Genomic DNA, 14,927 nt, shown 5'->3' on the forward strand with positions numbered 1-14,927 from the left:
CAGAAAGTGGATTTTCCCCCTTGCCTCCACAGCCAGGTCTAAGCACTCCAGCCCAGCCTAGGCCCCGTTTCTTCCTTATTTGCAGCAATTTCACGACTCCCGGCGACTCCCTCACCACCCGCCCTTTTTGTCCCGGCTCCCCCTGTCCCCGCCGAACAGCTGAACAAAGCCGCCCGGCCCAGTGCCCTCCGGAACCGCCTCCTCCCCCGGGCCCTTCCCGGGAACACCGGGCAGCATCACCCGCCTCTCGCAGCTCCTAAACGCCCTGAGGCGCCGCCCAGCCCGGTTCCCGGGCGGTGACTGACACCGTGGCCACTCCCGCCGGGGCGGGACGCGCGGGCGGTGCCGCTTCCAGCCGAGCCGGCGCTGCCCCGGGGACACCGGCAGGTAACGGCGGACGCGGGTTCCCCGGCCGGGCCGGCACAGCCCCCGCCGCCTCGCTGCGAGTCTGCCCGCCCGCGGGGCGAAGGGAGCGGGGGCAGCCCGGCCGGAGCGCTCCGGGGAGCGGCGGGGACGGTTCGTTAGGCCTGAGCGGGCCTCGCTGCGGGCTGCCCGGGGTGTGTGCCCGGTCAGGGGGGAGGAATCTGTCACGGAGGGGGCGGTGCAGGGAATGGTGGCTGTGCGAGGGAATGGTGGCTGTGCGAGGGAATGGTGGCTGTGCGAGGGAATGCCGGCGGTGCAGGGAATGCCGGCGGTGCAGGGAATGCCGGCCTGCCCCTGGCGTTAGCATGGCGCTGGGCTCCCTGGGCCCTTCTCCGTCTGTCTGTCTGTCTGTGCTCCCTGCCCTGACCACTCAGGTGCCTTTGTCCCCCCAGAGCCCCATCCACACCCCAGAGCTTTGTGGTGCTGGGTCTGTTCAGCCTGGAGAAGAGAAGCTGAGAGGGGATCTCATCAGTGTTTATAAATATCTCAAGGTGGGTGTCAGAGGATGCACCAGACTCTGTTCAGTGGTGCCCAATGACAGGATGAGGGGAAATGGGCACAGACTGAAGCACGGGAGGTTCCATCCAAACATGAGGAGAAATTCCTTCAAGGTTGCCAGAGCCCTGGATCAGGGTGCCCAGAGAGGCTGTGGAGTCTCCTTCTCTGGAGACATTCAAACCCACCTGGACACATTCCTGTGTGATCTGCTCTGGTGAACCTGCTTTAGCAGGGGGGTTGGACTGGATGATCTCCAGAGGTCCCTTCCAACCCCAACCAGTCTGATTCTGTGATTGCTGGAGAGACCAAATCAGTAGATGTGCTCAGGTACCAGTGAAAACCAGTATAGGAAGGCCTTGGAAAAAAACCCATTATTTGTCATTTATTTGCAACTACAGGATTAGTTAGCATTGGCATCACTGTGTAAAACTTAGAGGTAAAGACTTGGCTTCACTGGAGAGAGCTTAAATTCATACTTGTTGCTCCCCACAATGGGGATTTGTGACTCAGCCGTGGGCTGTGGTTAATTTGGTGGGTGGACGCAACAGCATGTTCTCCCTTTCTTCCTTGAGAATCAGCTGAACAAAACCCCACATCGGGTGAAAACTGAATGATTCTGCAGCTTTTGGGTCCATGGTGTTTGCTGAAAGGGGAATGATTCCTCTGAAATTTGTTCTTAGCAGGACTCTAGCTCCGTATTTTAATTTTGGGAGATGTGCAAGTTCAGTTTAACATTTGACTGCTTGCAAGTTGACAGCGCCTGCGCTGTTTTCCAGTGTAAATATATATATATGAGCGATTTAGTGGAGGAATCAGAATAGGAAGAATCCCCATGGAAAATATCTTGTGTTCTATCAAAATGAGAAACACTATTCCATCATTGCAGTGATGCTCAGATGCTTATTATGCTGGTTTTTTTTAATATTAACTAGGTTATTTATGTACTCCAGATATTGATATTTACTGCTTACACAATCGCTGTTTTCCAGCTTAATTTCTGTAGTGACCGGTTCCAGAGAATTGTTAAAAAATGGGAATTTAAAGAGAATATCAGTGCAGCCCATGTGCAGGATTGGATTGGACGGTGTCTTGTGTTGTGGTTGAATGATGCTGTCGAGCGAGAAGTGAGGAATATTAGCAGGAAATTGTAGGTCAGTTACAGACAGGGAAATGCAGTGCGAGGGTTCTTACATGGACCTTACTTTGAGTTAGATCACTGAGTTTCAAACAAGAAAGTGTTCGGGATGGCAGAGGGAAACTGGGGCAGGGGAATATGACCCAGGACAGTATGAAATTGGGTCATATTATCTCATGCTGTTAGGAAAGAAATGCCAGTCATAGCTAAGAACAGTCAATATCGAGTCATATGGTCAGAATCAGGGCTGAATGTTTATCTAGGGAGCACATGCTTTAGGGTACAGCATCTAGTGATCACCTTCTTATGCAGTTCATGGACAGGATTTGCATCCTATTTATTGTTTCTTGCCTACTTAATGCTGCATGCACTCTGGTAGCAGAGGTGTTTGGCAGGAAAGGACAGATGATGGGGTTTATGCTTAGTTGTAAGATGTAGTATTTCTGGTGGCTCACAACTGAACCTTTCAAGCACCTCTCTCCAGTCCGTTCAGAGACACGAGTGGTTAGTTAGCAGAACTTGAACTGCACACTGATTTGTGTGACTTGCATATATTCTTGTTTGTAAAGCTGTACACTGGAAGTGACTTTGGTAGTAAAATCAGAATTAATTGATGAGTAAGAGCTCTGTTATGTAGGGAACCTGTGATTTGGTTAGAGATGAGATGAAGTGTTGGGAAACCTGACGTTGTTTCTCCAACTCTTGATCTGACACCTTTTAAGCAGCAAAACCTTTTAATGGATATACTACTATATCTGAAACTCAATGCTTATTTGCCAGTTTCTCCCGCATAAATTGTCCTCAGCACATTAGTAATCCCATACTGAGTGTTGGGGCTGAGATGCAGCGATGGTTTCCAGCTGGATCCGCCTCCCAGGTGGGAGCTGTGCAGGTGCAGAGTCCTCCAGCTCCAGCGTGTTCTTCCTGCTCCTGTGCGATGCTGCGCTGTCTGCTGCCACGATGGCGCGGCAGGGTTAATGAGGGCTGTAAAGTTCTGGTGGAGATGGACTTTGATATTCTCAAGGCGAGAACTGCCCCTGTTTACATCTTAACTCTTCACAAGCAGAAGCTTTTTCATAGGACAGTTTTTTAAAATGTTGAGTATAGAAAATACTTGAAAACTTCTCAAATTGAAGGAGAAGGAGTTGCTGTGTATTGGGACCAGGAAGAAAAAGAGGTTGGGCAGTGGTGTTGGATAAAGAATTTCTTTTGTAAACTGTGTTTCATTCAATGAATAGTAGAGTCTCACTTCCCACCTCTAGAATTGATATCGATGTAACTGGTAGAATCACAGAATGTCCTGAGTTGGAAGGACCCACAAGGATCATGGAGTCCAACTCCTGTCCCTGCACAGGACAACCCCACAGTTCACACCGTGTGTCTGAGGACGTTGTCCAGTCTCTTTTTGTACACTGTCAGGCTTGGGGCCGTGACACCTCCCTGGGGAGCCTGTTCCAGTGTCCAGCACCCTCTGGGTGAAGAACCTTTTCCTCATGTCCAACCTGAACCTCCCCTGCCACATCTTCCTGCCATTCCCTCGGGTTCTGTCATTCGCCACCAATAGGTAACAGGTTTCGTTCCTATGTCTGGAGTGCTCAGTGTTAGTAAAGCGAGCTGTATAAATACATAAGGAATATTTTAGCTACTCATTCTTAAAACTACGTTATGACTCTGGCAAACAGGTTAACACAAACAAATCTTCTCTCTCTGCTCAGCAGGTGCCATGTCGCCTCAGAAGAGGGGAAAAATACCTTCCCAAATAGCCATGAACTGTTATTGGAGAGTCCTGGCAATTTTCCTATTATTTCTCCCAAGGGCACTGTCTCTCCAGCCGGCCCAGCCCAGAGTGCTGCTGGTGTCTTTTGATGGATTTCGATGGGATTACATCTACAGAGTCTCAACTCCCAATTTTCACTATGCCATGGAGAACGGTGTGCACGTCAAACAGGTCACTAATGTGTTTATAACGAAAACGTATCCTAATCATTACACAATGGTGACCGGTCTCTATGCAGAAAGCCACGGTATCGTTGCTAATGAGATGTATGATCCTATCCTGAATGAAACTTTCTCGATGAGCAGAATGGATATCTATAACTCCAAGTTCTGGGAGGAAGCCAGCCCGATATGGGTAACGAACCAGAGGGAAGGACATAAAACCGGAGCAGCTATGTGGCCTGGAACAGATGTGAAGATACATGGAGTCTTTCCTACATATTATATGCCCTACAGTGAATCTGTTTCGTTTGAAGATAGAGTTGCTAAGCTTATTGACTGGTTTACATCGGAGGAACCCATAAACTTTGGTCTCCTATATTGGGAACAGCCTGATGAGATGGGCCATATTCTGGGCCCAGAAAACCCCCTTATGGGACCAGTAATTAGTGATGTTGACCAAAAGCTTGGATATCTTATGTCTGAACTGAAGAAAGCGAAGCTGTGGGATGCGATAAATGTCATAATCACAAGTGATCACGGAATGTCGCAGTCCTCCTCGGCGAGGCTCATTGAGCTGGATCAGTATGTGAACAGAGAGCTCTACAAAGTCATTGACCATTCTCCCGTGGTTGCCATTTTGCCAAAAGAAGGTAGGAGCTGCAGCAGTAAAATTATCTGAAAAAAATACTTGAGTATCGAAACTTTATAGACTATATTCCTTAAGTGAAGTGGTGATAGCGACACTGATGCCTGCAGGACATCAGCCTTGAACAAGGAGTGCTTGCAGGATCACTTGTTCTTTTTCATATCTCTCTCAAAAGCCTGGGTCAGCCTTCTGAAACAAAAAGTCAGCAAACCTGTCTGTTGTTGACTAATATTGCCAAATATCCATTAGTCCTTACAAGAAGTAAGATAATCTTAACAGCATTATCAAGGATGAATGGCGTTCGAGATAGATAAGAACTGAATGTTACTTATCTTGCCTTTCATCAAGATGCTAAAGCCATAGTGGAAGAATTAGATTTCTAACTCAAACAATAAACTGAAACCAGATGGGGACCTTTGCTAAGAAGAAGCCTGTGCTGGCTGTTTGATTGGCTGCCAGCTATTGCAGTTCACTTCAGGTTGTTCCCCCATCACGCTGAACAGCCAGCCAGTCAGGTTCATACCATTTTTATTGCGAAAACGATGGGCAGGAATTCTGTTGGAGTCGAATTCTGGTCTGTTTGCAGTCACTGAAGGGTTGCTTAAGTGCCAGCTGTATGCTTGGTGTCACTGATGTAGAGGTGCTGCTTGTTACTGCAGTGATCAAAAGCTCTGACTATTTGGTGTGAATGCCTTAACCTGGAAAATAGCATTTTTTTGTGTGCTGATTGTAAGTTGAGTTTTAAGATGGCCTTTTGAAAACATATTTTTAAAGATTCCTCTATCATTTGCATCACTAATGGATAGCATTCTGTATTTAATGCCCCAGCGGGGAGGGTATTTTGCAGGCTTAAATGACCTTAAAATGTGTAAACAAATGTCGGGTGTCATTTTACACGGAGGGTGGTGAAACCCTGTCCCAGGTTGCCCAGAGAGGTGGTGGATGCCCCATCCCTGGAGACATCCCAGGCCAGGCTGGATGGGGCTCTGAGCAACCTGATCTGGGTGAAGATGTCCCTGCTCATGGCAGGGGTTGGGCTGGATGAGCTTTGGAGGTCCCTTCAACCCAAACTATTCTATAATGTTTAGTTTGAAGAATACTCCTTTATTAACCTAGAGTAAAATGCTAGTATGTCCAAACTGAGATCATTTGCAGCCTGAACTTGCTCAGGCACCATTTCTCTCAGAGGTGTCAGAAGAGCCGACTTTGGGAGCTCCATCCCGATGGTGACAAACGTGGTAATGTTGACCAGGAGGTTCTCATTACTAAATAAACAAGTTGTGAAAGCGAACTCTAGTGCTGAAATGCCCCTAATGTAGTAAATGAGAACTTGAGGATGCATAACCTGATTCTCCTGTCTGCTAAATGCTGAGGAAAAAAACCAAACCAGTATCTCTGCAGCAGTTGCATGACAGAAGAGTAAAAAAGCCATTTGAATGGATTTCAGAAATCGCGTGCATTTGGTTTTGCCCAGAGGTTCAGATATTTTTCACTCCACCAATAAACAAGAGTTACTTTTGAGCACAGGTAAAATTACACAGAATCACAGAATTCCTCCCTTCTGTGTTGCCAGCTGTAATTTTTATTACAAAGCGATGACCTTCGTTCTCAGTCTGGGTATGAAATAACATAGATTTAAGTATATAAGACTGATTCTTCCACAGTTATTTCACTTGTCCTGCTTAAACCAAGCAAATAGTAAACCAGCGAGACCTTGAGAAAAATGTTGAATGCTTGAAAATGCTGTGATTTCTGCTGCTTTTAACTGTTTGGCTGGATGTTTTTTTCTGTGAGAGATGGATTAAAGCCACTGTTTAAACACACTAGTGTATTAGTCTGTGTGGAACTAACTGTATGTTCACAAAGTGGTGCCTGTAGCACAGCTGGTGATGCTGGCCTTATTCTTGCATTTAATATGTTAATTAAAACATTAATTTAGTGTAAAATCATAGCTCACTGTATTTGCAGCTTCTCCTCCCTGGTATCCCATATAGAAAAGTGTTATTACAAAATTAATTTTGTTATTAATATAGTCCTGGAAGTATTAGATTGGAATCCCTTTTCTTGTTGCTGTAACTATGTGTATCATGTCTGGACTTGGGTATCTCATCTTGACCTTTATTGTGTTTCTGAAGTTTAGTGATTCTTATTTTTATGTCAGTTTGAGGTAAGAAACATTATACATTAAACTGTTCCCAGTTTTCTTCCAGAATTTCTATATTGGACCCTAGGAATTGAGGGGGAAAACAAAGATGGTTTGTTTAAAGACAGCTGGGGGTGAAGGCAGAACTAGGAAGAAATGATGAGTCAAAATGACAGGATGTGCTTATATCTCATTTATCTGCTAAAAATGGCAGCGTTGGCCACAAAGAAAATGTAAAATCTTCCAGCTGTGCTTCAGACTTGCTCAAATATACATTCTTGAACTGGCTGTTGTGTTCCTGTCTGCGTGTCCTGGCTCCTTTCTGGTGTTTCACCTTGTCCAGCTGCTTTCTGGCTGTTCAGTGACTTTTGCTGGAAAGCAAAGCTCAGAAACTGGAGGGAAGCAAATAAAGAATTGGGGGTGGAAAATGCCTCGTTATTTCACAGTCTTAGTACTTAAGGGTTTCTGCTCACTGTGAAGCAGAAGACTTGGGTAGGGAAAGGAGCAGACACTGAGAACACAAAAGAACAATAACAGCTGTTGGCCGTTATTGAATGTACAGAGTCACTAACAGCCCAGACCAAAGGTCCAGCTTGTCCCGTTATCTGTTTGTCGTGTCTTCCCTGCTTAGACCTCTGCAACCTTCGTACAGCTCCTCCTGTGTTAGTGGCATCCAGGCCATGACCTGGGGTTGAAAGATTAATGCAGTCTAGTTTTGCGTATCCCTGGGCAATCAGTTGCCAATACGATGATGTTACATGATGCATAGCAACTAATGAGATACATTTTCCTAAATTGGCATCAGCAAGGTCAAAACTATTTATTGGAGCACCTTGTAGGAGAAATAAATAGTTGGGTTCACTGGGACATAAGTTTTCAGGGATGCTAAGAAACAATGTGGCTGATCTCTTGACCTTTTAAAGGAAAGCAACTAAACTGCTTCAAAATAAGAAGTGTCACTTGTCATCACAGCCAGCTGAGGGGAAGACAGAATATGGCCTTCATGTGCACTCTGCATATAAATTGGTTTAGGAGTTACCTTCTTGCTTTCAAGCTTTACACAGAGCTGGTTTCTTTCCAGTGAGACTTAACTAAATGTCATCTAACTCATTCTTAAATTCTGGTAATAAGGAACTTTTCTAAAATCAGCAAAGCACTTACTGCTTAGGAATAGGCTCTGAAGGCTGCCGCCAGGTGTGATCTTGCTGTGAATAATGCTCGGGATTTCTCACAATAATTTCTTTACACATTATAATCCACTTTAGCTTTGGGGGAAATGCATTTTATCCTCTTCTTTCAGTTTTATTTAAACTACTGATGAGTTTAGTAACATATTGGTATGTTTAAGCTTTGTCTTTGTTTGTTTGTTTGAAGGCAAACTGGATGAAGTGTATGAAGCCCTGAAGCACGCTCATCCCAACATGACCGTGTATAAAAAGGAGCAGATTCCAGAGAGATTACATTACAAACACAACAGTAAAATTCAGCCAATCTTAGCAGTGGCTGATAAAGGATGGGAAATCATACAAAATAAGTCTGATGGTTTTCAGCGTAAGTATTCTCTGCCTTTACCATGTTCTGCTATATCTAATCAGAGACCTTACATGGTAGTTTCTCTCCCAATCTCAACCAATGTTAATTTTTTAAAATTTTATTTATGGGAGGGAAAACTCTGAAACTAAATGTGTAGAATTCATCATGTTTTCTCTTGATGGGGTGGGAAGCGCCCGACTGTTAGGAGAGGGGGAACTGGACTTACAGTTTTTGAAAATGAAACTTACTGAGATAAAGATCATTCACATGTTTTAGTGGCCGCGTACTTGAGGTTTTCTTGTGAGATCGAGCAAACTGACAAGCACTTCCTGAGAGATTAAAAAACAGTTGTGACTGAACTTGTTGAGTAGAGGATGAATAGTGTTGTTTTGCCATGTTTTATCATGTACTATGTATTTACCGGCGAAGAGTTGGGTTGGAAATACAGGAATGCTTTCTGAAAGGCCTCAGCTTCTATGGATGCTGACATTTATAGTAACCTTGTTGGATTGCTAGAAAGAGCCTTTGAATGTTGTGTTACTGTATACTAGTGACTTTTGTTTGCCTTATGGGAAGGGCTGTCCTGTATCAAAACTAGTGATCCTTCCCCTGTACTCTGCATTGGGGAGGCCACACCTGGAGTATTGTGTTCAGTTCTGGGCCCCTCAGGTCAGGAAGGAGATTGAAGTGCTGGAGCGGGTCCAGAGAAGAGCAACGAGACTGGTGAAGGGACTTGAACACAAGACCTATGGGGAGAGGCTGAGGGAGCTGGGCTTGTTCAGTCTGGAAAAGAGGAGGCTTAGAGGTGAGCTCAGCACTCTCTAGAACGACCTGAAGGGCAGTTCTAGCCAGGTGGGGATTGGTCTCTTCTCCCAGGCAATCAGCAATAGGACAAGGGGGCATGGGCTTAAACCCTGCCAGGGGAAATTTAGGCTGGAGATTAGAAAGCAATTCTGTGCAGAGAGAGTGGTCAGGCATTGGAATGGCTGCCCAGGGAGGTGCTGGACTCACCGGCCCTGGAGGTTTTTAAGCTGAGATTGGCCATGGCTCTTAGTGCCATGATCTGGTCAATGGACTGGAATTGGACCAAGGGTTGGACTTGATGATCTCTGAGGGCTTTTCCAACCCAGTCAATTCTGTGATTCTGTGGTAAGATATATTCTGGGTGATTTGGAGAAAACAAAACTAACACTTCTGAGTTTCTCACTTGGGGTTTTGAGATTTATTATAGGTAGAATGGAGTCAATAAACTGTAACTTTTGATTAGCTGGGGGGAAAAATAGAAGTGTCATATAGTAAGTTCTTAAGTTTCGTAATTGAAAACCATTTAAGCTTTGCTGCTGGTTATGAAGCTGAAAAGCGTTACCTGCAAGACTTAACAAGTTTTTCAGTTGCTGACAGCTGAGCAGAGCAGCCTTTTGCGCCTCTGTGTTTAGTTACTGAGAGTTTTTAGTGGCCTGTAAGGAAGGGGCACTGGAGACCCATGGTGAGATCTGTGAACTTTCTCCTCGTTGATGAGTAAAGAGTACAGAGAACAGGAAGAGGTGTGAAAGCAGTCAGAGCTGACGGTCCACCTGCTACAAGGAGTCAAACAGACAGTCTGTTTCTATATGGATATTGCTTTTTTCTAAGAGATCTGGTCCAGTTGAGGAAAATCAAGGAAAGTTGGGTGTAGCATAGCACACCATTGCCAGTGCTGTTACTGCCATGGGAGCGTACTGGTTTTGCTTTTTCTTTTTTCTTAACTAGTGCTCTCCATTCTTTTTTAAAGGCATCTTCTCTTTGTAGTTCTGTGACTTGGTATTTGCTAGGAGACATTTGTGCTGTTGATCAGAATGATTCTTCTAAACCTCTGTGAGAATAAATGATGGCTATTCCTTCTCTAATTCTAGGAAGAGTTTCAATGCTTCTTTTGCAACTTCAGAATACTGACCTTTATCTATTTTTTGTTTAATTTCTAGCTGGTAATCACGGATATGACAACATCATACCAGAAATGCATCCCATTTTCTTGGCCGTTGGGCCTGCTTTCAGAAAGAATGCCACCAAAGAAGCCATGAATGCCACAGACTTGTACCCCTTATTGTGCCATCTACTTGGTATTAACGCGCTGCCAAACAATGGTTCATTCAACGCTGTGAAAGATTTACTTGCTGAGGAAGTTCCTGTAGCCTTTGGAACAGACACCTACGCTACTGTTATAGGAGTTTTTCTGGGCGTCTTTCTTGTTACGGTTTTTATCGCTGTTTTTGTTAAGCATTTAATCCTCACCCAAACAAATACCATGCAAATGCAACATACTGAAGCTGCCCGGCCACTGTTGCAGGATTCATAACACTTGGTACTGTTTCCTGATTGATGCTTAAAATAAGCTTATGCAAAAGAAACCTAATAGAAGTGGAGCAGCATAAATATGTGGAGTAAAAGGAAATGAATGCTGTTGGTACACTGGGGTACGTACATACGGGGGATGCAGAAAGGGAGCGTGTTTCTGTTTCACCCAACAACCACTTCATCTTTCAGGGGTTGAAAATATTCCGGGTAAACCTGGGAAGCTGTGTGTGTAGCGATAATAGACCCTGAATACCTCATTCTGAGCTACTATTAGGGAAATAACTGAGTTTGCACTTCGGACTATTATGTGGTGATTCAATTTCCCATCCCTCTCCCTTTTTTCTCTAAGAGGTTTTTTAAATCTCAGATTCTAACAAGTCACGGACTGGGCTGCTTTGGGTTATTTTCTTCCCTGCTCAAGGAAGCTTTTGCGTGGATCACCATTACAGATAACTTGATGGATTAAATCCTGCAAGAAAACAACACTTATTAAGCTAGATCATGCACTGCAACGTATCTCAGCTTAGAGTTATTTAAACACTGTATAAATTGTAGCCCCAGAATATGAATCTAGATGGTATTGCCTGTAGCAATCAGCATTAATGTTTTGGTTTGGTTTTGGTTTTTTGTTGTTGATTGGTTTTGAGGTAGATACAGATCTTCACGATTTTAGGTATAATTTTAGGTAAATGTAGATCTTTAGTTTTTTTCTGTTGTCTCCTATACACTGGACTAAATTTTCTAGGAATTCCATGAGGCTGGCAGTTTAAAGACACGTACAAGCACAACACCTGTATGTCCAAATGGAATCTATTATATTTCTGTGATGAAAAGGCTCTTTCAGAATAGGGCTGATCAATCAGTTCAGGAACATACATGTACTGGTTTTCGAGTGCTGTCAAGCTTGTCACAAGGTGTAACACCTGAGTGCTCTAACTGGAGACTCTTGTCTAGCATGAGCTTGGCTTTCTGTCTTGTCTTTTATCTGACATGTCTGGGTGAACCTTAGAATTTGATAAGTAGGATTAGACATGCCATTTAAGGAACAACTGTATAAATCTTAAGCCATATATACTCTTAAAATCTAGAAAAGCACACTTGAGTATGAAAAAAGGTCCAAGACTGGAGTTTGCTCTTCCAGAGAAAAGTCTTTGTCAGGGAAAATTATTAATTCTGAGTCAACAAAACTGTATATTAATCTGATTCTTTTGTGTGGGTCAATAGAGCTTCCTGCTATTCTAGTGTTTTGTGGTTTGGTTTTTTGTTGTTGCTTTGTAAGAGCTCACTTAAGTGGTAGGTGAGAAGCTGCTGACTAAGGTTTGTATGAAAAGCGTGGTATGAAGTGCCAAAAGTCCCTAAAGAAGAAAGAAACTCTTTTGAAATTCACAGGAATACTCAGTCTGGTATTTCTGCAAGTGGAATTTATTGCTTCACCTGCAGCACTCAGCAAAGATGGGAACTCCTTGGCCTTGGGTGTGCTCTGGTGTGACCAACACCCCAGTACTGCTGATGGGAGGGTTGGGAGCAGACCTGGCAAGGAGCTGCAACAGGCTGACTAACTGAAGTCCAAAACTCATTTTGAACTTAATTCCAGACTTAATGACCTCTAGGAGAGTTCAGAACTGAGCAAGCTTCTCGCTGCCTCAGTGATGACTCCGCAGTGCCGCGTTATAACCTGGTCCTTTCTCCATTAGAAGGAAGCTCAGATCCCTCTGTGACAGCAGGAACACTTGCTTGGCATTGATTTCTTGCAACAGATGTGGAAAGTGGCCAGAGGTCACAGCTTGGTGCAGCGAGCACTGGAGAGGGAAGGCAATGAAATATTCCAGTTTAAGGTATATACTGAAAGTCTAGCTGTAATATATACTGAAATTTGAGCTGTAATAGCAGCTTTAGGAAGGCAGGAAACTAGCAGATCTGTTAGAGCACAGCCCCTGTATTTGGGGGAGATGTATGAAGCATTGTACAACTTAATCTGACTCACCGCTGCAATTCTGCTCTTACTGCCTTGTTTCCTACACTGCAATTTTCTTAAGAAAACACGGCAGGTAAACATCTGGGTTAGGTGTGCCTGATGCTGTAAAGCTATAGAGGAGCTGACCATTAGGTGTGACTTAAGCTTAATTTGCTGACAGCTGCTCAAACTGCAGGGGCTTTTCAAGATGAAAGGTGAGGGTAGTGAGGGTAGTTCACAAGAGTGATACATAGAGTCCACCTTTGCTTGCTTATTTGCAACTTGAAAACAAATTGTAGCACAAACATAGTGTGTGTTTAAAGATACCCACAGGTTTGGTTAGAGTAATAGTGAAAATTGGAGATGGACAGAGAGGTACCGTAATCCTCACCTGTAGCTACTTCAGCTACATACTTTCTCACTTTGGAATGTGCTGCTATAATAGAAATTATTCTTATTGCAGTAATTTCATGGTAGTGTTTATAGCAGATGTAAAAATAACCAGATTATTATTTCAGATGTGTGCATTAAACTCCCACTTCCAAAAATTGTGACAGGTGTAGTTCTATCGTCAGCCAACCCCTTGATTTTAATGAGTAGCCAAAGGTGGTCGGTGTTGTTCAGTTATCCTGGGACTCAGCTCACCTGCCCCAACATGCGACAAGGGAAGAGCAACAATAGGTTTTCAATATTCAAAACAGGTCGGCAACGCGAACATGAGAATTCTCAGTGTCGCTGTTGTGTTTTGCACTGTAAGGCCCTTCTTTGAGGAGGGTAAAATGACACTTTGTAGAAGACTGAAGGGAATCTTTTGCATTCAGGTAGTTCAGTTTAGGTTTAAGCATTTTACCTTTATTCTTAGGTGTATTTGCAGGTACCTCTTGAGTAGTTACCATGTTCAGATATTTGCCTAGCCAGCGTTAAACACTGGGTTAAGTGAAATTGAAAGCACATATTATACCACTGGAGAAAAAGACCAACTTTTCCTTGGATGTGATGTGAGATTTTCTCAAACTTTTCCATTTGTGGTTGGGGGGAAGGGGTATGGGATTTGCTTTCTGTGTATATGACACTTTTTATGATGTACAAACACGTTTATTGGAAAGCAGATTTGAGTTCGCTGTACGCTGCTTGTAATTTAAGCTTGGAAACTGAGCTTGCATGATTTGTCATTCATTATTGACCTGTGAAGCGTACTTTAAGATGTCAAATGTTTTGTTTCCTCCTTGTTGAAATATATCATTGCTATGATGCTGTTAAGCACTGAGTGCTTGTTTCATTTAAAAATAATTCTGGGAAAAAACCTGAATTTGGGGGGACAGCTGAGGGGGGAGTGAGCATAAATCATCTGCATCTCAAATATTTCTTGTATTCTGCACAGTGTCTGCCTTCATTAAAAATAACTGGAAGTATGATCAAAGTTCTTATATAAAAGACCTCATTTCCTATTTTGCTACTACATGTGGAAATAACAGCTGTTACCAACTGCGGCAACACAGTTTATCAAAAAAATCTTTTAGACTTTCTTAGTAAAGAGCTGGAATATTGCTATTTACAATAAACACGGTCTCAAAAAGAAGAAAAGTGCAAAAGTGCTTATTATGAGATGAAGGGTTGTACAGTGTGAGTTTTCAGGAGTGCGGAGCAACACGGTCTTGAGCTGTGTGTGGGAAGAATGACAAACATGCAGCTGGTGAGCCCTCCTGCTTTGTAAAACACAAATACATTGCAAATATTCCGCCCTACTTACACAGCAGCCATGGGTGCTGTCCTGACCGTGCCCACTATGCTGCTGTACGTGCCTTCTGGGAACTGGCGTGGTTGTAACATGGTGAAGTTAATGTAAGCATTTATTAGCATCAGATTATTGTTTGAAGCACATTAAGATGGTAAATTCAGTAGCCGTGTCTGCAGGGTTGGAAAGGGATGTCCTTCCCCCAGTGAAATCCTAATCTGAATCATATTAAGATGTCTCTGATATTGTTTTTTTGCAATAAAAAGCAAACATCTGTCCCTGTGGTCTGATCTGTTAAGCTATGTGATGTTGGTTTACTTTGATAAGCAGCCTGTTCTTTTCATTTTATAGCAAGTTAAACTTACCCCTGAAACAGATATTCTGGACCTATAGTTAGTTAAAATCACTTCAATTCTCAAACTGTTTCCTTGGTGCTAATGGACAAAAAACACATCAACCCAGAGCGCTGGATGTTTAAGGCTCCTCTACCCAAAGCTGAGACTTTCTTGATGGAGACAGGCAAATAACATGATGAATCATTCTTTTTAACAGGACTTCCCAGCAGCAAACCTCCCCGATGGCTTCTAA

At 43.6% G+C, this 14,927-nt stretch overlaps 1 protein-coding gene across 7 annotated transcripts; it reads left to right on the forward strand.

The window, feature by feature from the left end:
• The first annotated feature begins 151 nt into the window (after positions 1 to 151).
• Positions 152 to 13,864, forward strand: ENPP5 (ectonucleotide pyrophosphatase/phosphodiesterase family member 5). Of its 7 annotated transcripts, none has more exons than XM_065833982.2 (4): positions 152 to 387; positions 3,772 to 4,644; positions 8,158 to 8,334; positions 10,278 to 13,864. In XM_065833982.2, exons 2-4 carry the CDS (start codon positions 3,780 to 3,782, stop codon positions 10,649 to 10,651), a joined length of 1,416 nt encoding a protein of 471 aa, XP_065690054.2. In that variant the 5' UTR covers positions 152 to 387; positions 3,772 to 3,779; the 3' UTR covers positions 10,652 to 13,864. The 7 variants fall into 7 exon arrangements, with proteins under 7 accessions (XP_065690054.2, XP_065690056.2, XP_071663226.1 ...); XM_065833984.2 differs by having other exon boundaries at positions 3,775 to 4,644; XM_071807125.1 differs by lacking the exon at positions 152 to 387 and adding an exon at positions 394 to 516.
• The last annotated feature ends 1,063 nt before the right edge of the window (positions 13,865 to 14,927 follow it).

Source organism: Patagioenas fasciata, chromosome 3 (assembly GCF_037038585.1).
Source record: "Patagioenas fasciata isolate bPatFas1 chromosome 3, bPatFas1.hap1, whole genome shotgun sequence".
Classification (NCBI taxonomy): Eukaryota; Metazoa; Chordata; class Aves; order Columbiformes; family Columbidae; genus Patagioenas; species Patagioenas fasciata.